Raw genomic sequence first — 27,287 nt, 5'->3', positions numbered from 1 at the left:
CTTGTTCAGGGCCTAGGGACGACGATGCATTCTGGAATCATTCTCTGTTCTTTCTGCCTCCCAACACTTTCAGAGGCTCTCAAACCCTACTGTCTTCACTGAATTATCCAAACAGCTCGTTAAAATGCAGATTCCTGGGCCCTGCTCCCAGAGATGCCATCTTGGTGTGTGTGAGAAGCCCTGGAACCCATGTTCCTTGATTTATATGTTATATGATGCTTATACAAGCATACCAGATACCTGTGTGACTGTAGGGCGTGTGGCTTGTGCACCACCCTTCCCTGCGAGCAGCCTCAGAGGCCCTGGGAGGGGACAGTGCAGGTGTGTCTCCGTCCCCCGGCTGAGCTCAATGACTGGCTCCTGGGGATGCTCATTTACTATTTGTGGAACAAATGAGGGCTTTTGCAGAGGGGTTTGGTGGGCTGAGTGGGAAAAATCACTCAGAGGATAGTGGCTCCTCGATATCTGTTTGGGCACATGGTCACTTTGAAAAAAGAATGAGACAATTTCTCATCATTTTCATTTCCTGATGCATTTTTCCCGTTAATCATTCCAAGCACTTCTCGCACGGCATCCCCCAGGCACTCATGGAGCACCTGGGAGCAATCCTAATTAGAGGCTGAGGCCTCGGCCAACCCATGGACCACCTCATTATCCTAACAAACTGCTTGATGGGGTAAAAAGCCCAGCCTCTCTGACAGGAAGAGAAGCAATTTAGGGGAAAAAAAAGGTTTCATTCCCTACACCAAACTCACCTGGACACTCTTTCCCCCATTATCCCTGCTGGTGGCCCCAGACCTAACCTGATCAGGCAAAGTCTGTTAAGGAGTGAGACTTAGGCTCCATTTTCAGTGTCCCTACTTGCTAGCTGTATGCGCTTGTTTGAGCCTCAGCTTCCCCATCTGTGAGATGGGGATAATCAATCTTGCAGGCTTGTTCAAGAGTAATGAGAGTTAATGCATGTTATCTATGGAACACTGCCACACCCTCCAGCAAGCACTCCAAACCCTAGCTCCATTATCAGCCAGCTGATTTAAAGCGAGACTCCTACGTTCCATTCACAGGCACTCCCCTGATTGGGAGCGCCTCTTTCCTCCACCAATTCAAACATACGCATCCCCCAGGGGCAGTTCAAAGCCAACCTCCTCCAGAAAGCCTCCTGACCACCGCAGCCCGCCCCACTCTCCCGCCTCCTGCACTCCTCAGCGGTGGTGCCTACACGCTGCTGCTCGGCACTCCGTGTGGCTTGGTGCTTCACTGTGGGTCTGTCCTCCCGTACGAACTTTAGCTCGCTAAAGCGGGCAGGTCCAGGGCCCGCACTTCTGCGTCCTCCACTGTGCCCAGCACAGTCTTCAAGATCTCCCTCCCAGCTTATTCGCTAACCAATGTGACCCCCCGGGGATTTTAGCCTGGTAAGACGCAGCTCTGTAAAAGGAACAAGGAAGAGACCACGTGTACCCCGGTGCATTCTCTGGTGGGCGAGGCGCCCTGCACAGTACCTGGGATCTCAGACGTCCCACCTCTTCAGACGGGCTGTCTCTCCAGCAGAAGCTGGTTCTGCTTGCTGAGGAGCTGCACCAGCTGCTGGGCTGTGGCCTGGCTGTGCTTGTCTAGTTGCTTTAGCCTGGAGAAAAATCCACCGCAGAATTAGGGATGGGTCCTGAAAACTGGGGGCAGTAGGCCTCAGAGAGCCGGGGAGCAGAGACTTCAGCCCTTTCCCTGCGTTCCAGCGCTCTGTGTGTCGGAGGGAAGCCCCTGACACTGAACTACGAGCTGGAAGTCAGGGTGACCCCGAAGTGAGGCCCTTGGACGTACTCCTTAAGGTGAATGGAAGTGTGTCAGATACGAAAGGCAATTGGGAGTCTTTTCGGTGACCTGTCAGTGAGGGAGCACACAGATAAAACTGAAGAAAAACTCAAACCTTAAACTCCCAGAGGTCAAAGATGAGGGGCCTAAATGCCTCCATTGTTCAGCTGGAAACGTCTCTGGCAGGCTGGAGCAGACAGCCGGTCCCGGCTGGGGAAGTGGGCGAGGGAAGGCGGAAACACTGAACTAAGGGTTTTCCATTATTAATCACTCAGTCAATCACGAGCTCCGGCATCGCTGACCAGATGTCTTTAAAGATCCTAAATTTGTCATTCTGCTGATGGGCTCTCCTCTCCAGACTTGCTAATTCACTATTATCCTCATTTGTCCACAGACGGCTTCCTACAACCAGTAGCACACTCTCCCATGGAAATGTAGGCCTTGGATTAAATTTAGACTTGAACAACTACCCAGAACTGTTCCGGAAAGAAGTTGGGTATGTCATATGCCCTTCCTCACAGTCCTCAAAAAGCACCAACAGTGAAATTAAGTTGTATTTTCACAGGAAAAGGATTTTAAAAGCTCAAGATGCCTTTCAAACTTCAGGCTACATGTCCTGCATTGAGTCAGAAACTGCGAAGATGGCTCTGCAGACCCTGGGCTCAGCCTGCCCTCAGTTCGAGCTCTCCTGCGGCCCCGTTTCCGGCGGGCTCTGAGCACAACTAAACATCTGCAAGGACAGACATTCGGGACTTAGGTAGGGGTGGGCAGACTTGTTTACTAAAATGATGCAGCACCTGGAGACAGGTAAAACTAAAACTGCACCCTGGGAAACCTAACAGTGGTCTAGTACTTTACTCACGCTCTCCTCAGGTTCCTCCGCCAGGGGCAACCCTCCCCATTTCCCAGATGGCACCTACCGCCTGCCCCACCCCCTTCTCGAGCTCCAGTGGGTTTTGCAGGAGGTTGTTCAAGCTGCCCCAGAAGGCACACTTACTGCACCCCAGTCTGCAGCCCTATCCTCTCCGCCAAACACTCTGTGCTCCGGGTTTTCAGTCACACCTGGTTTTCTACTACCGCTCCTTCGAGGTGTCCCACATTGCAAGGGTGAGAGGCGGGAACTGGAAATACCTGAGGCAGGGGTCTAGCAGGCGCTGCGCATGCTCGCCAGGTAGGAGCCCGCTCTGCCCACGTCCATAGGTCTATGCCCCGCCCACTGCCCCTGCTGTTTCTGGAGAGAGCAAGGACCAAAGACAGTCTTTTTTTTTTTTTTTTTTTTTTTTTTTATACAGCAGGTTCTTATTAGTTTTCTATTTTATACCTATTAGTGTATACATGTCAATCGCAATCTCCCAATTCATCCCACCACCACCCCCCCAGCCCCATTTCCCCCCTTGGTCTCCGTATGTTTGCTCTCTACATCTGTATCCCTATTTCTGCCTTGCAAACCAGTTCATCTGTAGCATTTTTCTAGATTCCACGTATATGCGTTATTATGCGATATTTGTTTTCCACATTCTGACTTACTTCACTCCGTATGACAGACTCTAGGTCCATCCACCTCACTACAAATGACCCAATTTTGTTCCTTTTTATGGCTGAGTAATATTCCATTGTATATATGTACCACTTCTTCTCTATCCATTTGTCAGTCGATGGGCATTTAGGTTGCTTCCATGTCCTGGCTATTGTAAATAGCGCTGCAATGAACACTGCATTGCATGTCTACTTTTGAATTATGGTGTTCTCAGGGTATGTGCCCAGTAGTGGGGTTGCTGGGTCATATGGTAATTCTATTTTTAGTTTTTTAAGGAACCTCCATACTGTTCTCCATAGTGGCTGTATCCATCTACATTCCCACCAACCGTGCAAGAGGGTTCCCTTTTCTCCACACTCTCTCCAGCATTTGTTGTTTGTGGATTTTCTAATGATGCCCATTCTAACTGGTGTGAGGTGATACCTCATTGTAATTTTGATTTGCATTTCTCTAATAATTAGTGATGTTGAGCAGCTTTTCATGTGCCTCTTGGCCATCTGTATGTCTTCTTTGGAGAAATGTCTATTTAGGTCTTCTGCCAAATTTTTTTTTTTTTTAACATCTTTATTGGAGTTTAATTGCTTTACAATGGTGTGTTAGTTTCTGCTGTATAACAAAGTGAATCAGCTATACATATACATATATCCTCATATCTCCTCCCTCTTGCATCTCCCTCCCACCCTCCCTATCCTACTCCTCTAGGTGGACACAAAGCACCGAGCTGATCTCCCTGTGCTATACGGCTGCTTCCCACCAGCTATCTATTTTACATTAGGTACTGTATATATGTCCATGCCACTCTCTCACTTCGTCCCAGCTTCCCCTTCCCCCTCCCCGTGTCCTCAAGTCCATTCTCTACATCTGCGTCTTTATTCCTGCCAAGGACAGTCTTATTTCCTGTGTTTGTAGCTACTTGAGACCAGGTTCAGGGTCTCCCTTTCCCTGAGCCTGGGTTGCAGTCTGGCCCTGCCCAGGCTCCCGATTCCCTGGATCAGGCTGGGGCAGAACCCAACCAACAGCAAGGATCTTCCATCCAAGTGGGAGCACTTTCCTGCTTCCGTACTGTATAAATTACATTACCTACCCTCCCACCCACCCACCCCACCCCCCCGCCTTGCCCCCATTGCCCTCCTTCTGATATTGGAAGAGAGAAAAAAAAAGTTTCCTCCGGTGAAGCCTTGGCATTGCAGCTTTGGGAAGCCCAATCTGCCCCCACTGCCATCCATCATGCTGTTATGTGGAGCAATTTTTCCTGAGAGCACAGTCTCAAAACCACCCCACTGGTATCAGACCAAACTGAAGTTTTCCTCCACCGAATCCTCAGCGCGGAGAGGCTGGGAGAAGCAATGACATCCCAGGGAGCAGAGAAGCCAGGCCAGCCAGCTAGGGGCAGGGGGGCATTCTGCCCAGGCTGACCCGCTCACCTGAGCAGCGACTGCTGTCCAGCACTGGAGTGGGTGCCTCTGAAGACACAGAGGTGTTGAGAACAGACTTTTTCCTCGAGAAGCAAACAGTCTAATGCTTTGCTGTTTAAACCAGACAGGCAAAAACACCCTCATTAGCAGCTGAGCTCTCTAGACCATCAGGTGTAGGTGGCTTTCCCCCTCCAGTCAAGTCTTGGGTGTAGAGAGAGCCACAGGCTAAGAGCTACTGAGGTAGCAGCCCACTGACTTCAAGTTTGCTTGAAACAAATGAAACAGAAACATGTGATAATAAGTAGGTGACACCATCACGGCTTAAAGTCAAGAAGGCGCCAGGAGTGGTCATCCTCCACGTGGTCCCGTGCCCTGCGGATGGATCAGTGAGATAACATCCCTGCTGACTGATGGGTTTAGTGTGTGTTTTTGGGCTCCTGAAAAGAGTGGCTGCCGGATTCAGGGCTCTGGGCTGAGCCAAAGCCTGTTCTCCCAGCACAAACAGCCGGCCATGGGCTGGCCGCACCGCTCACCGCCAGAAGTGGGGTCACTTCCTGCCTAGACCCTCCTCCCGTGGAGCCCTCAGAACCTAGATGAGGCTCAGCTGGTGGTGTTCTGCAAAATGTGGGCCTTCGAACCCTGCAGCAGATTCCCAGGAGCCCAGGCCCCGCCCAGACCAGATCAATTAAGTCCCCGGGTGTGAGCCCCACATCAGCAGCGAACCAGGGTTTTCCTGCAGAAGCACCACTGATATAAGGAGTAAGACCCTTGGGAAAGTCCTGCCTTCCCTCCAGGAGGCTGAAGTCTCACTAGCTTCACAGCTGAAGAGCCAAGGATGGCTTCCCTCCGATTCAACTTGAACTCCAAGCAGTTCCTCTAAGGAGTGTTTTTTCTCCCTTTAAAAAATACGCTCCCTCCTTTTTCAGAGTCAGCCTCTATTGTGTCACTTGATTGCAGCAATAAAGTCAATCACAAGCTCAGAAACACAACAACAAACCCAAACTCACGTTTGTTAAAAAAAAAAAAGCAAACAAACTACAACCCAGGTTTTACATAAAACGGACTTTGTTATGGAAACATATTTCAGTGGCAGCTCTCTCAAGGCCTATTTTGAATATTAGGAAAACAGATTTTTTTTTTTTAATTAAAAAGTTATTTTTTGTAACAGTCTTCCCCAAACACTGTACAACCCAGCCTACGCTATTCATGAATGCTTTATTACCATCAGCTAAAAGAGATTTCTTGGGGTGTCCTATTGACACATACACTGTCTTTTATTTTCCGTGGTGGTTACTGCTCTCATTTTTGTTGTGCTTCTAAGTTCAAGTCTTCAGCCAACCATAGCTGCAGCTGCCACCACTGACAAGAGCTAACATTTACTGAGCCTCTGAGCTTATTCCTCCATTAAAACTCACTAGAATCCTAAGACGTATGGCTAGGATTATCATCCCATTTTACAGATGAGAAAACTGAAACCGACAGGTTCAATTAACTTGCACAAAGTCACACAAGGAATAAGTGGTAGAGCGTGGAGGCAAAGCTAGGCCGAGTACAGGTGTTCTTAACCACCGTTAACGGTTGGTTAATTCACTGAGTTACCTCAGCAAACCAACCAACTCTTGGTAAACATTTCTCATGATGTCAAGAATTACAAAAGATCCCTTCCCTTAGGGGGTTCCCAGCCAATTAAGGAGACAAAAAGGGTGCTGCACTGAGGGCACCACCAAGGCATTAAACCACAGGGTCAATACGGTAAGTGCCAGGACCAGGAAGGCTTGTGCCTACTTAGGAAATGGATCACCATTTTCACCATCATCTACTAAGTGTTTACTACGTGCTAAGTGCTTATCATTTATTAACTTTTTAGTGCTCATGACAATTCCATGAAGCCGGAACTGTTGTTATCCCCACTTTAAGGATGAGGAAACTGAGGCGTAGACAGGATATATGACTAGTCCAAGGTCACTCGGCTGGAAATTTGGGATGTGAAAAGATGAACGGGTGTTGGTCTGGCAGGGGCCAGGGCAGGGCCTTCCCATATGAGAGGTGGTACTGTAAAGGCAATGGTGTCTGGAAACTGAGCTGTGCAGTGTGGCTTGACCAGAGGCTGTGGGCTGCTTGGAGGGAGGTGATGCTGGACCCAGTAACGATTTGAGCCAAACTAACAATGGATGTTGTCCTTCAGACAACGGCATTGCCATTTACCAAGAGAGGATGGGAGGAGGGACAGGCCTGGGGTCAGGGTGAGGTACCTATGAGATGCCCACTCACCCACACCGCCCCCCCCCAGCAGTTATTCAGCTTGGGGCCTAGAAGCGTCTGGCTGGATCTCCAGCTGTGCCGCCCAAACCTGCCGAGAGGTAAGGCCGTGAACGTGCCAGGGAAGCCTGGCAGAGATTTTCAAGTTTGTTAAAATTACAGATACCCAGGCCCCCACCACCTACTGGCCCAAACCTCTGCTGCAGCGAGAATGAACATGGCCAGGCCCAGGCCTTGGGGAGGAGCCGCCTGTCAAGGCTGGCAGAGGGCACGGAGCCAGAAGACACTGCTGGATGACGGGAGGGAGGATGCAGGCCGGGAGAGGAGAGAGGCTTGCAGGAGGAGCAGGGCAGCTTGTGAGTGTCCGCCTGCCCTTCAGCAGGGAACTGTGGCAGAAGCTGACCACAGGGGCGGGAGAGGGGAGACCATCCTAGAGAGCGGCTTGTCTGAGCGCAAGGCGGCAAGAGGGTGTGCTGAGGACGGAGAGGCTTGAGCCGCTGGGCAGGGCGCCCTGGAGGAGGGAAGAGAAATCCTCAGAGCTGGGCTTCCAGAGAAGCAGGAGGCACCTGGGCAGCAGGCAGGCCCTTCTCGCAGAGGCAGAGGGAGGCAGGCGAGGTGAGCCTGAGCCTGAGCCTGAGAGGCCTCCGGCTCAGCAGCCTCCTTATTCTGCCCCAGGCAGAGGCCACGAGACAGGAGTTGCTCTGAAGGATGAGGGAGCGGGCCAGGGGCAGTGTCTCCTGAAGGGGTGCCTTCTCAGGTGGACACTGGCATCCCGACCTGCCCTCCCGATGATCTCACCCCCTTCTCCGAGCCCTGCAAAGCCTGGGTCAGTGGGCCCCAGACACCCTTTGGCTCCTTCCATTCACAAGCTGGCGGCCCCCTCTGCCTGGAACGTGACTCCTCCTAACTCACAGGGCTGGAAACTACTGGTTTTCAATGTTCAGGTCTCAGCATAAATGTCCTTCTGAGAGGAAGCAATTTCTTGTTCTGTTTGGGCCCTTTGTTTTGAGCCGCTTCCTGAACAAGGCGTGAAGTAACTAAAGGAGAGAGAGGGGCTGCCCCCAGGGCCCTGCGGAGGGGCCTTTCAGACAGCAGCCCCTCCTGCAAGGAGGAGCCCAGCCGACAGCCTGCCAACCACACAGAGGTGCTGCACAGCAGGAAAGAGAGTGGAATCATCAGCTTTCAGACTTCAATCCCTAATTGGGATGCTCCTTTCCCAAGGCCTGTACCTCATCTCCGGAACGGGCAGGTGTTCCATCCTCTCCCAGAGACCCCCAGGACACGCTCACTGTCTGCACCGTGCTGTCCCGGCGCCCAGGGGAGCTGTGGCTAGGCCGGGCCCCTCAGGGGCAGGAGGCCATCCCTTCCTGCGGAGCCCCGGTGCTCCCCTGTCCTCACAGGGCACGGCGGTCACAGGAAGGACACTTCCAGGCTACTCTGCACCCAGGCTGGGGTCACCATCCCGATCAGTGCCCATTTCCTTAAGGACCTGCCGCCACTGGGCAGACTGGGGCCCCTCAGAGGAGAAGCGCTGCTGCATAGCAAGGGCTCACCTGTGCAAAAGCTCCCTGGGAATTACAGGCGGGCAGGGGCAGCAGTTACAATGGGAACAAGCAGGCCCAGGTTTCCAAAGCCCAGGATGCAGATACAACTAAAGGAGACTGGAATGTGGGCTGGGCCCAGGCACATCTCTATTGGTCCAACAGAGATGCTCTCTGCCACACCCCGCATGCACAATCACAACCAACATTTTTTTTTTTTTTAAATATGCACGACTTTAAGATAAGATGGAGCAAGTGGTGAAATACAAAACAACTTTATGGAGCTGAGTGGGCTGGGAAAAATATCTTATGCAAAACAGAAGCAGTGCAAGCTGCCAGCTCTGGTCCTATGCTTCAGACACTCATTTGCTATGAATACTGTGAAAGCAAGTGAATACATATATTTAAATTTTTGTATGTTGTATGTAATACATACAAAATATATGCAGTGTCTAAATAAGTTATGAGGCATAATAATCAAATGAACACTTGTGAACCCGGTGCCAGGGCTGTGGGACCCCTCCCTATGTACTTTCTCCAGCCCAGCCCCCTACTAACCCCGGAGGTGGCCAGTAACCTCATGCATATATGGTTTTTGACCAGAGGTTTTAGTTTCACTCAACATTTAACCTGGGAGCTCCCTACAAACTACCGTGGGTGGTTTTCTTGTTTGCTTGATTGTTTTTGGTGGCGATCGTGGTAAAATGTCTTTTGTCCTGCAATGTTTTCAGACTAGAGCCCCTTCTCAGATAAGTGTTTTCAAAATGCTCAGACCCACAATTTCCCTGGAAGAGGGGCTTCCTCATGTAAATGAAGAACACTTTTCAGCTAACAAACATGTGAATTTCAAAGGTGCACATACTGTGACTGTAAAATGTGCACTCAGTTCTCTACTATTCCCAGTAGAGTACTCTAATATTTACTGAGCATTTACTAAAGGCCAGGGAGTATTGTAGGCAGTAACTAAATTAATGCTCATAACAATACTGCACAGTAGGTATTTTTATCATCTGCATTTTGTGCATAAGAAAAGCCGGGCACAGAGAAGTTAGTCATTTGCCCAAGTTCAGACAACCAGAAGGGGTTAACAAGCCAGGATTGACCAGCCACAGATGGCGTGCTCCTCCTTCTGTGCCCTTCTCACGTGGGTGGGACCGTCCCCAGTCGCCTGTCTCGGAGTCTTCCTTGCCTCTTCCCTCTCTGTCCACATCGATTCTGTAGATCAGCCCCTAAACCTTCTAAACCCCTCCACAGCTTGTTCTATCCCACGCATCCCACCAGAGCACCCATCTACACTTACTACAGTCATTGCTGGTCTGCCTCCCCCACTGAACAATGAATACGTTTAAGGACAGGAATGGGATCTTGTTCAGCTTTCCACCTCCAGCACTTAGCTGCAAGGTGCTAGACAAATGGTGTCAGAAAGAGCAAACCACTTACCAGTGGACAATATTTATACCAAATACAATACCTGTAATTTCATCTATAGTGTAAGTACGTTTTAATATTTAATAACCTTGTTCCCGAAAGAACATAACATATAAATCAAATAATTTTAAGTATGCTATTGAAATCTGTCACTTAATTAAAAGAATCCTAGAACAGATGAATGAGTGCTGGACTTGGAAACAGGAGACATGGGTTCAAAATCCTATCACAAACTACCTATTTTACTTGGGCAAGAGGCTTGATCTCTCTCAGTCTCAGGTTCTCCACTTCTAAAATTGAGCAAAGAATACCTCCTGACCTCCTGAATCAGAAACCCTGGGGGGGTGTAGCCAAGCAGTATGTGCTTTAATAAGCCCTCTGGGTGATTCTGATGAATTCTCAAGTTTAAGAACCACTGGTATGCTATAATTCACAGTATCAATCACATACAAAATGAGTTCTTCTGGAGAATAATGTATTTTGCGTGGCTCCAATTTTGATAATCAAAACAGCCAACTGTCTAAATGAAAACTATCCTAGTCTACTCCTAAGTTTTGGTGTCAGTCATAAAAACTTAAGCAAATTGTGTGATCACTTTGAATCTCAGTTTCCTCACATGTGAAATGACAGGATAAGCTAGAAGTGGATCAGCAAACTTCACACCACAGGCCAAATCCAGCCTGGTCCACTGTCTGTTGTTGTACAATCTGCAAAGTTAAGAATGTTTTTTACATTTTTAAATGATTGGAAAAAAATCAAAAGAAAAACAGTATTTTGTGATGTGAACATTCTCTGACATTCAACTTTCAGTGCCCCTAAATAAACTTTCATTGAAACATAGCCATGCTCGTGCACTGGCGTATTGTCTATGGCTGCTTTTGCACAGTTAACAGCAGAGTTGGGGAGCTGCAACAGAGACCATATGGCCACAGAGCCTAAAACATTTATTACTTGACCCTTTAGAAAAAAAAGTTTGCCAGCCCCTGAACTAGAAGATGACTAAGTTCTCTTTGAACTCCAAACTTCTACAATACTATGACTTTATAGAATTTTACCGTGTTCCTATCCTCAAATACCGCCAGCTATCTAGTCATAACAGTACACCTAGGTTGCCCAAGTCGAAGTTTTGAAAACCCAATTACCCTAATTACTACTGCTCTAGGTAATTAATTTGGTGAATAAGCCATATTAAAGTTGTACACTTTGTTCCAATGCTTAAAAATTGCTGCCACATTTTATGAAATTCCGTCTCGTTAACGTGGCCATACAGATCAGCTAGAATAAGCCATGTGCTCGGAAATCTGGAACACATTCTAGCCAGCTATCCTCACTTAGAAAATTCAGGCGGTTTCACTAGCTGGTTTGCTGTTTAAATATCCTCTGCCCAAATCTACCGTTTTCAATAATGATTTCAATGCAGGAGTTCATTCTAAGGGTCCTGCAATTCTAGGGAGAGTTTACATTTCCAGTAAAGACAATTTACATTCCTGTACTGCCCCTTTAATTTTTCATTCTCTCAAATTTCCAATGAGCCTTGGCTGCCTGTGGAGTACAGCAGGGGGCAGCTTAGGGCAGCAGTGGGGAAAAGACCCCTGCTCTTCTCTTCAAAAGGGTCAGGTCCTGTTAGACATGTTAGAGGCAACTTAGAGGTCATTCAGTCCTGCCCATTACGGTGAATCTGGGCCCCAGAGAGTACAAGTGATCTGTCCAAGGTCCCACAGACTGTCTAGAGTAAATCTAGGACTGAAACCCATGTCTCTTGACTCCAGATCTAGTGCTCTGCAGCATTTCAAAATCCTTTTTTTAAAAGGCCATGACTTCTATTCCATACTAAAAAATAAGGACCTTGAGAAAGGTGACACACTGGGCAACGTACTGGGAAATGGCTGACCCATTTCCCCAAAAAGGCTGGGGAAAAAGGAGGCAATCCCTAGCTCAGTGCTTTTCTACCTAGCTCCGTGAAGAGCACCGGTTTGGGTTTTATTATTGTTCTTTTTTAACTTCCACTCTGTTGCAGACTGATAGTTTTGTGAAGTACAATAAAAATGCTGTTGCACTGCCTAATTGCTATAAAAGTTTCTAAGCACTTTCAATCTCTGTTCTTACCTTGTCACCGACCAGTTTGAGGACTCCTTGGTCTGGGAACCACAGACTGGCGTTGGCATGAAGGGTGCAGGAACCAGAGGCCAGAAGCTCCAAAACCAGCTTGGAAAACTCTCTGGCGGCGGCTCAGGCGCCACAGGACTCTGGGCGAGCCTGAGGCAAGGGAGGGCCCTGGCGGTGGCACCCTGGAGTCCCTGACAAGGTCGCTGGCTCTCTGCTGGACCAACAACTGCTTAAAACACAGCTGACTCTGGAAACGAGGCACAGTTTCCCCTCAGATCATTTAGGAACATCTGCTGCGTAGCTACCTTGCAGTCTTAAAAGAGCATGTGCTATCTGACCTGGCTGAGCTTGTAATTCCCTTGGAGGGCTGGGCATGAATAAAGGATCCGCACCACGAAACAGTGGGGACAGGAGCTGACATGGCAAGAATCTTTCTTAGACTCTGAAGGACGTAGGAGACCATTTGCCTTAAGCCTCAGATACCCTTAAGCAGTTCTTTGTAAAACAAAAGCAGAGTCATGGTGAGCACAGCCCCAGTGTGCAAAGAAAAACAGGACAGAGGAATGAAAACTGCTGAAAATCATAATCTTTGCAGAGTAGAATCCAGGCCACTTAGAAGTTCTAGGAGAAAAACCCACATCACCTCTCCTGCCACACCCGGCCTAAACCTAAGCCTGAGCACTCTCTTTTCAAAAATTAGTTATTTGGAAATAATTTCATACTTATAAAAAGTTGGTCACAGAGGTGTGATGAAGTGAGAGTGAGCCCACAGCAGCTAAGGAACCAGACTCAGTCACCACGGCGCATTTACTGGCACACATTCAATTAGGTTTTAATAAAAGTAATTTGATAACTACTCCTGGTCATCCACTATAGAACTGTCAATGCTGAAAGCTTTTTCATTTAGCTTCTCTTCCATCTATACTGAGGCAGCCTCCCCGCTGACCCTTGTCAAAGAACCCCATCTGCTGGTTGCCAGGGTAACTGAAGGCAACCAATTGAGCTGAACAGAGTGACTCAGAAATAAAATCTGCAGCCAAAGGAATTCTGCTAAGAGTAATAAATCATTTAGTAAAAGGGGATCCTCCACACAGTGATGAGTGTTGGGATAATATGATGACATAACTCTTCCAGCTAGAAGGGTCCATGGCAGATCAGAGTGAGTAGGCCTGCCAGAGGGCTCATGTGGTTGCTAGCGGGCTCAAACAGCAGAGAAGTCCGATCCTGCCCACTTACGTGCCATCATGGGGGAGAAGGAAGCAGCTAAATCAGTTGTTTAACGTTTGGGCTGCGAAATTCTGAATTTTAAGAAGTGGCAAGAGAACCAGTCCAGGCTTCCAACACTCCTTACTCTATTTTTTAAAAGTACCACAAGTAAACAAAATGCCCCACGTAGCCCAGGAAACTACTGTGGCCTTGAGGAAGGTGGCAAAGAGAACACTGAGACTGCTTTGGAATAAAAATGTCTCTTTGTCATCAATCAACTTTTAGGTGCTCCAAGCAGAAGTTGTCTATGTGCACAAAATATGCAGTCCTTGAGATAGCAAGGGAGACAGGATTCATCTCAGAGGGTTGGGAGTATCACCATGGGATGGTCTCAGAGAGGGTCAGGGCTCTGAATAAGAAAGACAGACAAGAAGGGGAAAACGAGGCCTTCGGGGGGCTGCTCTGGGTGACAAGAGGCAGCACGTTGCAGGCCCCTGGCAGTGGGCTCAGTGTCGTACCGGAGTCCCTCACAGCACGGGACTCCGTTCCCAGTCCTGACCCCCACTCCTGGTGAGAGCCCGCTGTGTAGACTAGGAATCCCTACAGGCAGTAGTGCCCAGATTTTAAGAAGAAAAAACCCCGGACGTGCTAAATCATCCATCCAGCGTTTAATCTGTATATGGCCGCTCCTTAGTGGTTGTGATGGAAGAGGCAAGGTTAAGGGCAGTAGAAACAACTGCCCTGATAGCCAGTTACCACAGGGGATGAGGCAGCAGGGGTGGTGTGCTGGGGGATGAGGGGTGGTGGTCAGGGCAGCCTTACCCTGCAGCGCCACTCCTCTTAGGTTGCACCCCACCCTTCTAAGAGGTGTACAGGCAGGAGGATGCTGACATCTTCCCAGCCCCTGACCCGCAGAGCCATGGGAGGACCCTGTAACCTAAGTCACCCCCAGAGATAATTTCCTGCTTTAGAAAAGAGCAACTGCCAAACAGAAGGTAGGTTCCCCCCCCCCCCCCCCGCCCCCATCCTAGATGCCGCCAGTGAAAGGATTCATCTTAGAGTTTTAGTGAGACTCCGTAGACGGCGGCGTCAGGAGCAGCTGTGCACGCCCAGGACGAGCCTTTTCCGGCGCCCCGCTTGTCCCAAGAGCCCACCAAGCAAAGCACTCCCGGGCCACTGCGCGTCCGGGAGCCGCCAGCCCGGCCCCCACCCAGCGCTGGGCGATTGTGCCTCTGCGGGTTGAAGCGTCGGCGGGGCTCCACGTGCGCCTCTAGCGCCCACACCTGCGCTCGGCCCGCTTCGGGCGCCCGCGGCTGGCAGGGCGGCCTCGCGCTCCAGCTCCCGCCGCCGCCGCCGCCGCGGGCCCCGCCCGGCCCCGCGTGCCGTCCTCCTCGCGGCTCGGCTCGGCTCGGCCCGGCCCCGGGATGGTGGGGGCCGCAGGCTCCGGCGGGCGGGCCGCGGGCGGGGAGGGGGGGGGGGCTGGTGCCCGGCATCTGGCTCCGGAGGCTCCGCGGGGGCTCGCAGGGCCTCTGGACTGCGGCAGAAGGAGAGGATTAAGCTGAGATGGCAGTTGAAGGAAGGAGATGGATGAAAGCTTCATTAACTCCAAGCTCACGTCCCAATTTCTTTCCCCTGAGAAGCAGTGTGAAAAAAGTTTGGTTTCCTTGTGATGGGAAAGTGCTGCGTGATGGTGTTTGCTTTTCTTACCTTTTAGTTCCTTATTTGTGAACAACAACAAAAAATTAAGCATTGTTTGTTGATCATGGAGGACTCCAATTTTAATTAAACAGGAAAAAAATTTTGCTAATAGAGAGGCTGAAGAAATATTACAACCCGTTTTAATATCTGTGTTAGTGATTAAGCTTCTCACGTGACTTAATTGAAACTGGCGAATATGTTAAGAACTCAAAAGAAATGAAAATTAAAAGGGTGCTGGGTATGACATGTCTTTATTTTCCCCCTCCAATCTCGTCCAATAACTAAACTGACTTTTATGATCAATCCTAAAATGTGCCATAGAAAACAGAACTTCCTGATTCCATAAAAAATATCTTGAGTACTGCTTTATGACACAGTTGTTCATGCTTGAATTCCCTCTCCCTTCTTACAAAGTTACCATTAGTTACACTTCTAAACCCTACTTCCAATTCTTTGTCTCTGCTCACTCTCCGGAATTCTCCTCCATATTTCAATTCCCAGACACTCTTGAACTTTGCACATGCTGCCAGTTTCAGCTTGCGCAGAATAATCAGTATATTAATTCCACTCGGAGACAGTGAGATTTTTCTAACACAATCTGCCCAACCTGAACTCTTTCCTTCAGAAACACTTTGCCTTTAAAAAGAAACTCCCAGCATGAACCTCATATGAAGCGACATGTAACAGACAGTGCATGTGGCGCTGGGCGAGCTGCTCAGAATTAAAAGAGAATTTTTCACTTTGTTTCTTTGGTGCCATGTGCATAATGTACATGTGGACAAAACTGACATCAGACATTTAAAGCAAAAAAAGAGTGGGGGGAGGGGGGATGTGATGGTGGAGGGAAAGAAAGAAAATATGTTGATAAAAACAGTAACTTCTGTTAATCTACATTTTTCAGTTACTGTCTTAATTAAGAATGTTAGGAAATATGTTGCAGTTTAATTGCATTGTTTCAAGAAATTCTAATGCTGACAAATTTGGGACCATGTACACTTGGATGGTAAAAGGGATTGAAGTGGTAATTTCTTCCAACTGGTAGATAATCAAAATTATGCTTTCCACAGACAATCCCCCTGCCCTTGATCCTAAATTCAGAAGACAAAGTAAGAATAGCCTAACACTTAGCATGTTCAGTATGAAATGAGCTCTGAAAAAAAAAGAAAGAAAGAAAGAAAGGAACGTGTTTTTAACCTATGTGTATGAGATAGGAATAATTTTTCAATATAAATACAAAGAATTCACAAAAAATGAAACAGCACTTTATCTGAAATTTCTGGGTAACATTATTATCCCTGCAGAAAATAGTTATTTAGAAAAAAGTCGGTAACAATCTTCAAATTATTCTCTGATGACCTTAAGACAGTAAAAATCATTTGCCTCAGCCACAAGTACATAAACATAATGACAGTCTGAAGACACATTCAGATGTCAGGACACTGTGTCCTTTTCTCCTTCTGCAGCACAGAAGCTCTAGGCTTCATTTCTCTTTGGAGGGAAGACTGCATCATCACAAAGCAAAATAAATTAGAATGTAGTTTCCTTGCTCAGAGTACCTTTGACAGAAGTTGTAGTAGACAGGATAGCCTCCCACTTGCTACAGTTTACCACAGCCAACTCATTTTTAACCTGGATATTGCATTTCTTACTTGATCCCATTGTCTGGGACCTGGCTAGCTGGGCTCACTGCCTCTGAGAAGGGAGGTGGCCACTCACACAGCACAAACCAGGCGCTGACCAGCGACCCCCACTGACCTGACCACTTCATTCAAACTGGTTTGATGATTTGGTCAGTTCTTTGACTGGATCAACTATTCATTTCACCTTCCATTAACCACGATTTATGATACACCTAGAGCCTCAGAGTTAGTTACCTGTCCAACTGAGGAGGCGGGCCTAACTTTTCTAGCAGCTAAAGATATTGCATTATATGTGCAATGGCCCTGAAATGAGAATAAAATAAGATCTGTTTGCCCAAAAACGTAGCTGAAATGTCCAAAAAGCTTGGTGAAGAGAACAAACTCGAAAGAAAGACCTGCTCTCACTGGGAGGTCTCGTGGCTTCTTCTGCCTCAGCCTCTCAGAACAAGAACGGCCAGAGGACTTGACCACAGCTGAAATACTGCCAATGTGCTGCCACCATCAGTGTCTCAATTCTTAAACTTTTATTTACATTTGTATTAGAGAACAGAATCCTAAAGGTCTCAAACTGCTGAATAAATGGCATGTGTGACCTCAGATTCCAGAGAGTTCACCAGTATGGAATTAGTATAAATTTTTTTCATGTCTCACAGGAGTTCCAAAATAGTGAAGGGACACATCTCTTGTGTGCTCAACACCTGGGACCACATAAAACTCCCAGCTGACTGACCAAGAAATGAAAGATTTTCCATCTTTTGGGGTTTCTGGAAATTCTGATGGTAGAGGACATTCCCCCCCTCCGCACCGCCGCCCCCCCCCCGCCCCCCCCCCGCCCCCCCCGGCAGTAGCTGGGCAACCTCCCCAGAAAACCCTTTGTCAGGCAGCACTGGAGGCTGGTGTGCAGAGCCTGGACCCCTGCGGAGGGTGGCAGGAGGCGACACTGTGCTGAGCAGGACCGGAGCATCATTAATCCCCAGATCAGACAGCGAGAGGAGAGTTCAAGTGGACACAGAGGCAGGGAGAACTCACGAGCGTAATTATAAGTTGAAAAGTTCTGAGTCAATTCTCAGAGTTTAGAGAACATTAAAAGAAGAACACACAATACTGGGGGAAAAATAGGGAAGCAGTACACGCCCGAGGGCCAACTGCCTCTCCAGCAGCGGCAAGGCTGTTCCTGGGCTCGCAGGACCATTTGTTCCATTACACAATCTCCTGAAGCCATTTAGAGAGAGCTCAAACAACTGCCTGTACCAACACGACACATGGCTTCCCATCCCGACTCTTTGCTAATCCAGACGCTCTAACCATCTTTCTTTAAGATGCCATATGGTTGGCAGAAGCCTGTAGATCTAGCAGCACATCTGCTTGTGCGTTTCTTCTTCCCTCCATCCCCCCCAACAAAAGAAGGATAGAGAGACAGACCAAGAGGAGGGCATGCATGTGTACCTCTGCCTATATTGTTATTTCTTTTTACAGATTCTAACTAAATAAAACTATTATGGGGATGCCTGGAATTATTCAGGGCTGGATCATTTTTTACTAGACAACATGGCGATTTATTTGCTTGTCAATGATTTTAAATCAAGGTTAGAAAAACAAAGGATGGATGATCTCCTTTCTCCAAAGGAAAACCACTTCAAAGCTCTCCCTCTGGGAATCCTTGAAATGCTTTCTTGCCGAAGGAGAGGGACAGCACCCTTGCCTGAAGCGATTTCTCCTCTTCTTTTCGGTCAAGGAAGACAGACAAGCTGAGAAACTAGCAGATACCCAGAGCCTGCTTTGTTAGCAAGCACACGCGGCTGTATGCTAATGAGTCGGCACCGACACGCTGCTTTTTTGGTATGATGAGCAAAGATTGTTGACACTGTTGAAATCCTGGCTCTCCTGGCCTGTGAGCACACGGGCTGCCTCCTTGGAATCTGGCCCCCAGTAAGACAGGCTGCAAAAAAATAATACATTTTCTACTCTCCTGATGACTGAAATCTGGCCATTTGCAACTTAGAGCAGTTGGGCGGGGGGAGGGGACATTAGAAAAACATTCTAAGATATTCTATCAAGCTAGGAATCAGAAAGACACAGGTGAAAATTATGGGTTTCTTTTAAACTAAAAGTTAAACCTGGTAGACACGTGTGAGTGATCAAGGCCAGGATGCTGGCTTCAGGAGCAAACCCTGAAAAGTGAGGGTGAGGGGCCATTATTGTAGCTTCTGCTGCACCGGGTGGCTGGGACGTTCCCACCACACCGGGCAGAGGGCACTCTGCAGATGAGACAGCCCCGCTAATGGCACCATCTCAGTTACAGGAGAAAAGCTAAGTTTCAGATCTTCTTGGAAATTTGTCTGAACCATATGTTGGTTGACCATACATGGTTTACCAAGTCTGTAGAAATACATGGCAGCACAAAAGCAAAGCAGATATTCCACTGTTGCAAAAGTACTTTTTTTAAGTCAAAGAAGAGTAGGGGAAACCGCATCTTTTGATTGCTGAGCATGAAATATCCCTTTTCCCGCCTAGAAACTCTAAGGGATAGGTATTATTATTACAATTTAACAGATAAGGAGACTGAGGCTTAGAAAGGATTACAAAAAAGAAACAAAAGATCCCAAAACTTTGGCAAAGTTATGCAGCTAGGAACTGCCAAACTCAAAAGGCCGTGCCTACCTCACTTACAGTCCAGGAGGCCCCAGGTGTGCAGCTACACTTATACACACAAGCATTACCTAGTGGATATGCCCAGGGTCAAGTATGCCAGTCTAAGCAGATCACTATTAGCTGGTGAGCAATACACCAGTTATAATTAGTATTCAGGCAGGGGCATCAAATAGTAAATTCCATTTACTTGTACTTTTAACATGAATACAGATTCATGTAACTGAAATGTAAAAACATGAGACGTGACTAAGAAAAACATTGAACATTATAATAAAAATACCAGAATTTATCCATTCAAAAAGTATGCCCTTTAAACAATTCACCTTGGGGCCAGCACATGCATTTCAACCACACTGCCATCACCTAGGACTTGCTGACATGTTCCTTCATAGCCTAGGGCTTAGTGGATACACATGCAGGTTTGTGAATGAGTGTATATTAAGTGCATTTCATCAAAATCATATGTTTTAATAAAATACCTGCAGTCTATGCTATACTAGTCTATGATGAATCAACAGCTCAGAGCAGATATGAGCCTGATTCTATTATCAACAGGAACAACAAACTATCATCAACAATTCTATTATTATCACTGAGATGTGGCTATGTAGAATGATGAGTTTAAATTAAAAAAAAAAAAAGATGTATGTTGAAATCTGAGCATGATCCAAGGCAAATGCTTCTAAGCCTGTTTCATTTCTAATGTAAAATGATACTACCTACCTCACAGGATTGTTGTGAGAATTAGAGATAACATGTAAAGTGCCTGGCACTTTGTAGATTCTCAATAAATGAAAATACAATCATTATTGTTATTATTTTCAATAGAGGGCTTCGGAGCATATAGAAAGTGCTTTCGCATACATTAGCTCATTCAACTCTGAAAACAGCCCTGGAATGTAAGAAGTTTTTCTTCTATCTAATGAATGAGATAGTTGAGATTCAAAAATAAAATAACTAAAGCAATAAGTAACATGAGCTATTGTTATTATTAATTATTTACTGAGCCCTTTCTACATGCAGTTACTGTGATAAGTGCTTTTCTAGCCATTTCCAATTGTAATAGCAACACTTTGAAGAAGGTATTACTGGTACTCTTATAATTCTCATTTTATAGACAAGAAACTAAGGCTAAGAGATGCTGCCAATATCTTGCCTAAATTCACATAGTAAGTGGCAGAGGTGGAAAACAATCCCAGGTCTGTCTTCTAAACCCACGATACTAACAATAGCTGTAAAATATTGAAGACAGGACTAAAAGCCAGATTTCTCTGTTTAAAATCCAGGGCCCTTTTGTCTGTACCACATTGTCCTTTGGGACTTATCTAAAGCTACTGTACATGTGACAACGAAATTTCCTAGCATAAAAATCCTTGTCCTTACCAAATTTCTATGTATGCTAACAAATTCTATAGGGCTCATGGTCCAAGTGTCATAAACAATGCACACTCACACAGAGCCTGAATGCTGGGTGCTCCCTACAGCACAGTGAAACATTAAAGCAGGGTTCTTTCATAAGATGGCAGGACATGACATATGCATGTGAATGCATCACACACATAAACACACACCAACAAAGCTGTCATTATATATTTGGAAACTAATATCACTGAAACTGTCAGAAATTTTTTTTATCAAGATAATAGTCTTTCAATAAAAATTAACTGTCAGTAGAAGGCTTCCAAATCAAAATTATATGCTAGGGGTACTAGAACATTCAGAGGTTGCTGACCATATGCTGACATGAAGAAATGGGAGCTGGTGCAACTAAAATCTGGATTTATGGTTCACGTATGTGCTTTACCAGACAACCTTCTCCAAATAAAGCCACGGAGCTGCTCTCGTGAACTGTCTCCTTGTTTCTGATGCAGTGGGACGAGGGGGCCGTCATCTCAGGTGGGCTCTTCTTGATCCCTCCGCTCTCTCCCTCCCTGCGTCCCCTTTATCTGATCGGACCTGGACTGATTTCTGTAAGTCAAGTCTCCCCATTGGTTCTCTCCTCTATTACCAGAGCTTCCAGGCTCCTAATTTCATTGCTGACTTCAACCCAGTTCAAAGTGGAACAGGATTTCAAACAAACAAACAAACAAACAAAATAAACAAGCAGGAGCCTTTGCTATCACTTCAGTGCTTCCAAATTCATAAATCTTTGATCACATTTTTAGTCAATGTGGAGGGAGGGTCCCAGCACATGGATTGTGAATGGAAATGTGTTACTTGGAATTTAGTGCTCTGTTAAGTGCAAGGTGCCCCACGGGTTTCAGACTTAAAGGATATAAATCTCGAAGGCTTCTCAAGAGTACTCTGGAATGCATCATTATGAGGCAGCACTCATATCTACCAAGAATGGAGACCTACATATTAACTGTCCCACGAGAGTGAGACTAGGTGACCCAGAGGCAGACATTTTAAATGATATGTCTTTCACTAATTTCATAGGCTGCAGTAGTCCTGCGTTGTAGCATGAGAACAAAAATACTATTTTACTCTAACTTTGCTAAAGGTATGGGTAGGATGGACTTCCCCTATCATAAGTGAGTGTGACTTCCTGAGCTAGCTTATCCACTCTGAATAGGACCTATATAACTTACACCTCCTGGAGTACAACACAAGCTCTGATTTCCTATTACACTTTGTTCTGTGTGCTGGGCACTTTAGCAACTCACATAGCTCGTGTTTGCTGAGCAATTTACTGTGTCAGGCACTGTTCTGAACATTTCTGTGTACTAACTTGTTCAATTCTCTTAACCAATTCTCATGATTTAATAGGCTCACATTAAGTACCTTGCCCCAAATCACACAGCACAGAAGCTAAGCCATCTGGGCTCAGGATGCACAGTCTTCACTACCCTTCCCTACAATGACTCTCAGAGACATTATGTAGGAAAGGATATGATGCCTACCTAGCCTACCAGCCATGGGAATTTGGTGTCATTTAGCCGCTTTGACCCTGAGTTTCTTCAAAGCAAAACATAATTTAAATAACAACTGTCCCATCTATCTATGTCAAAGGGTGGATATAGGTATATTATATTCTCTCACATGTTTACTGCTTTCTTTTTCCCATGTGCAGAAGTCTTTTCTAGGCCCAAGTCGGTTGTGACCTCCTTGAGGGGAGAGGCCAGTGTCCAGTATATTTTGGTAACTACCATGGCCAGAGCTCATAGTTAGTCATCACCATCTTCATCATAGCCTCATAAGTTGTTGCCACTGTGGGTGCTAATTGGGGCCTCCAAAATGAAAAACCAAGGATCCTTTGCTTCGCTAGTTAAAGACAGGGACAAAGACTTGTTCATACTGCATTTGGTGTTTAAATGCCTTTTCCAAAACAGTCTCAGATGAATTGAAAGGGCAGTGAAATTAGCCAGCTCCACTAAGACAGAAAGCGATTGTCTGACCTGGACTAACGTAGAGCAAAACGAGTGGTATCTTCCCTTCCGGAAGCCCCTGAGGTCAGGTTTGTCACCTGCCCATGTTACACAGGGATATTAAAAACAATACCACAACAACTGACTGGACACAGCTAATATGACGAAAAGGGTGATGAGATTATATACATAAAAAGAAACACTGCCTTTCTAGAGACAGAGAAAATTGTTAATACAAATGAACAGATGTTTGGGAAGAAAATATTATTTCCAAAACCCAGACAAAGCTCTATTTATTACATTTCAGAGACACTTAAATTATAGTGTCTGAAAGCTATCCTATCATGGGTATCTGTGACACCTAAATTATCCAAAAATCTGAAAGGTTAAGCCGAAATAAAGACTTTACTGTGAGAAAGACTTAGAGAGAAAAAGTTCTTTTTTTTCTCTAAGGATCAGGTGATTAAATCTACTGTGTAGCATAACCTAATGAGTACTAAGTTCCAGCACTAAACTTTATGGAAATCCAACAGAATATTAAATTCAAAATTCATTCAGAGATGTTAATATGTGCTATTTTAAAATCTAAATGCAAATTTCACTATTCCTATGGTCTGTTGATATTCTTGTTGTTCACATTGGTTCTTTGAGCACTCCACTGCCCCAAGCTCCAGGCCTGCCCCGGGCGCTCCACAGAAGTCGTGGGGTGTTCTCTGTGCCTCTGTGCTGGGCCGGGCCTAGAATGGAGGTGCTGGGCGTGGCAGCCACTGAGCAGGCTTGGGCTCGGATTTCTTACCATCAACCCTGACCCTCCCAGAAGAAACCAGGCTCACCACTGCCTCTCCCACTGACTAGCATGCTTCTGGCTGCCTCTAGGCATTTCCAGAGAATGGACTGTCACACACTAGCTAAGGAAAAAAAAAGGAAATCTTATTTAGTTGGGCCCAGGAGAAGTTAAACGATGAATCAAGTGACCTGAGTGGGAGTAACTGTCACAGTCCGGTGTCGATGTAACTCTAAATCTTTTCAGTTCATCATTCCAGCCAATTCAATTCAAGTAAAATACAGACTTCAGTCTAGATTGGAAAGACAACAAAAACAACAGCATAAAGAAGCACACTAAAATCCATTATTGCCTGTGATATTTACAGGTACTTTCAATCTATGTTTCCTTAGGATGGGGTGACCTGACCTTGAACGCCAGGGGTGTCCAATAGGAATCTTTATCACTCTATGCAAGCGATAGAGTGATATTGCCTTTCTCCCTTCATCTACTTCTTGTTTATTGTTCTACCTTACTTCCTACACACCTCACCGGGTGTTGCACAGCTTAGTAAGTTAGCAAAGGCTTGTGATTTTCCTAATGAAAGGTGTTATGGTGTTATGTAAATACACAGTATTATTTTGTCTTTATTCCAGCATTCCTGGATTGAAATAGTTCAGTGTGTGTAAATATGTGAATCATGTGTATTAATTGGATTTTTTTTTGAGTAATTCCCTGGCATCCCAGTTAACTAAGTAGATGCAAGCTTACTTGCACAATGAAATATCAAGTATAGTCTCAGACAATGAGTCATAAGTCTTTGTGCCTTTCACATCAAATTCTAGCTAGATGAATCCATCCAGCACTTATAGTCATTTGCTTGAATACTAGACAGAATCACTAAGTTGTGACCTCCCATGAAAATAAACAGAGGCAGATGCAAAGGTTAAAGTTTACAACATAGCAAGTAGCCTACCCCAGAAGATGGGAACAAGGATGTAAGCTCCCGGTGGTAAACAATTAGCATAACCAAAGAGCCTAAGTGTACAACATTCAGAAAAAAATTTTAAAGTGCCGATACCACCACATGTTTTAAGTTGGCATTTCCAAAAATAAATATTACTCTGAGGATCAAGTGTCAATCAGGGCCATGTTGGCTCTTGATAGCCACTTTCGTTCCCCCTATGAACATCATTTCATTCAACCATGTTAGAAACCTAGGGTCAAGAGGGCCTGACCACGGCAACCCAACTTTCTTCATGAGGTCTGACTAGAGGGTTATTTCCAGGCTTCTCTCTAGACAGTAGTTCCCTACATCTGCTGGCTGCCATAGAAGCACTGAGAGCTCACATCAGTCGCAGGAGCCATCACCATTCAGTAGCCTGTGCGGGCATATGCCCATTTGACAGACTCATCTCATTGTCCTCCCTCTCACAGATGACACACACAAATGGAGTCAAAAGCACAGGCTCTAGAATTATCATAAAGATGGGGAGAAAGTGTCGATGGATTGCTGGAAAATGCACACCACTCATTAAATGGTGAGTTTAACGAGTAACATGACTGTAGATAACTTTTTTGTTATGTATATTATTTTTCCTCCCAAAATAAAAATCTGCCTATAAGTTCATACTGTAATTGGACTATGCTGTATAGGCATTACAGGAAGTGTTTGAGCCAGGATGGTCTTGGGGCTAAAAAGCCACAGGGACACTCCTGGTTAGCTGGCTGAGTCATCAGGTGGTCCAACAAGGCAAAGAACCACGCCATGATATTGGGAATATAAGGGCAGTCAGCCGGAAGCGATGTGCTGCCTCTCATCTTGGGCCTTAAGTCTAGAATGATCTTCCCCAGTGTGGAGTCCAAAAAATGTTGTTAAAGCAAGAAGTCCAAATACATGTTATGAGTTCTGGCCACAGTGGCTACCAAAATATGTGATACTGGCCCCTCCCCTCAAAGAGGTCACAGCCCATTTGGGCCTAGAAAAGACCTTTACACATGGGAAAAAGAAAGCAGTAAATACGTGTGAAGGGAATGGTCCAGGTGTGAGTGAGTGGTCTTAGAATTCAGAAGAGGAATTCATTCAAGAAAACTTCTCCATTGATTCTAAAGCACCGTGTATTACTGATTTTAAAAATGTACAACAGTGCATTTATATGCATCAATAACACAGAAATAAGTAAGGGGATGGAAATGAAATAGACAGTCTAGCTGGTAACAAAGGCTTCGATGTGATAAATTTCATAACAAAGTAGAATGGTAATGCAGCACAAATCTGAGTGGATGTGCCAGAAATAGAAAATGTTTCCCACTAATGCAAACTTTTTTGGAGACTAAGAAAGTGGACTTCTAAAGCTTCTCAAAGACTGCAAGTCATGCCACAGACAGTTATAAGGAACGGGTAACTCCTGAAAGCCATTCTGCAGATTGCAACAAAGACTTTAGAGGCTGCTCTCCCCAACCAGAATTCATGGGCTCACGACGAGGTCAGGGACACCTTACAGAGCACATACTGGAATAGTCAGATTGACCCAACATACTTTCTCTTTGATCACCCTTATATTTGACTGTATTTTAGTAAATTATCCATGTAGTTGTATTTTGACAGCTCTCTTTACAGCAGTAAAACAAAATGTGTGCATCGCAAATGGCAAAGATTCAAATTTCAGCTATGTTTATCCAAAATAGCACTGAACTGCTTCTGTACTTATGCTATACTGCCTACAGCTTTACGGAAGGGAAGACAGATGGGATGAATTTAGCAGGGAAACAGCTGTGGCTTGAAGAAGAGACAAGCAAAAGTTTTGCTATCAGGCTTCATTATGTATCAAGGTACCAGTAAAATGTGTATCCGTAAGGCAGCCAAAAAAGTGTTTTTCATTTGACTAGTGATAATTACCTTTTCTCAACAGCTGACAATGTTCTAAGTGGCATTAAATAGGTAGAGTAATTAAGCAGTAAGATATAACAGGCAGTGCCTTGCTGGGAATTGTGGTTTCCCTCAAGTGTGCTGGGAGGTATAAACTAAAGGGCCGCTGACGTCAACCCCCTGGGAAATGCAGCAAGCCCTCGGGTGGGAGCTTGCAAGCTTGCTCCATGCAGCAAGCTGGTGGGAGTGCACACAAATAGGAAAAAGGGGGAAAAGCTATCCATGGAGACTGGCAGTTGGGAGCGTATTTGTGTGACTATGACATTACTGAAAGGAAGTTAAGTAAGCTCCCACCTCTACCCTTTTCACCTGTTTCTTAATGATGAATGTGCATCTTTCACACTTTGTGGCAATCAACTGGACCTTGAAATGGAGAGCTTGGGCTATTTATTTTCTGAATCATCTTTGTCTGTTTTTAAATGCCCACTTAGATATTCTTCAAGACTAAGATGCTTCAACTTTTCTGAGAACAGGAAATTTCCAGTTTTTACACCGTTGAGGGGGTGATCAATTACTTTGCGAGTTAGGCTTGCTCAGAGTGACCATTCTTGCTGGCACCAATCCCATTCTCTCCTGCAGCCTCAGGGAAAACTAACAAATGTGCTGCTGTAAATGCTATAGATCCTCCTATATAAGTAGTGTTCACTGCACAAACTTTGTGTTTAAAATAATAAACCATGCATTCTGTGAAAAAACTGTACCCCTGTATTAATTACCTTAAGTAGAGGACTCTATATTGGGTGGCTCCCCAAATTATATATAATGTATGCACTTTAAACTGCTCTATTAAATAGTTTTTTTAAAATAAATCTAATTTATGCCACAATGGTAAATAACATCATGTTCCACCCAGATCAATAACATTATTATTGCCATGGTAACAGAAAGGGGAAAAGCAGAGAAAGCCTTAAAAAGGAACAAACACAATACAACATATAT

The 27,287-nt window shown here is 45.8% G+C and overlaps 1 protein-coding gene across 7 annotated transcripts in view; it reads right to left on the bottom strand.

Annotated features, from left to right (window-relative positions):
* SDCCAG8 (SHH signaling and ciliogenesis regulator SDCCAG8) overlaps positions 1–27,287 on the bottom strand; it is a 282,699-nt gene that overhangs the window by 8,504 nt on the left and 246,908 nt on the right. For 6 of the 7 annotated variants that reach the window (XM_068541682.1, XM_068541678.1, XM_068541684.1 and 3 more), the window contains one exon: positions 1,500–1,624. The exons of the other annotated variant lie outside the window; for it this stretch is intronic. In XM_068541682.1, coding sequence (XP_068397783.1) covers positions 1,525–1,624 — 100 coding nt within the window. In that variant the 3' untranslated portion in view covers positions 1,500–1,524. The remainder of the gene's footprint in view (positions 1–1,499; positions 1,625–27,287) is intronic. 7 annotated transcript variants of the gene reach the window in all.

The sequence above is a fragment of the Eschrichtius robustus genome, chromosome 3 (genome assembly GCF_028021215.1).
Source record: "Eschrichtius robustus isolate mEscRob2 chromosome 3, mEscRob2.pri, whole genome shotgun sequence".
Classification (NCBI taxonomy): Eukaryota; Metazoa; Chordata; class Mammalia; order Artiodactyla; family Eschrichtiidae; genus Eschrichtius; species Eschrichtius robustus.
This window is presented reverse-complemented; position numbering and strand designations above follow the sequence as displayed.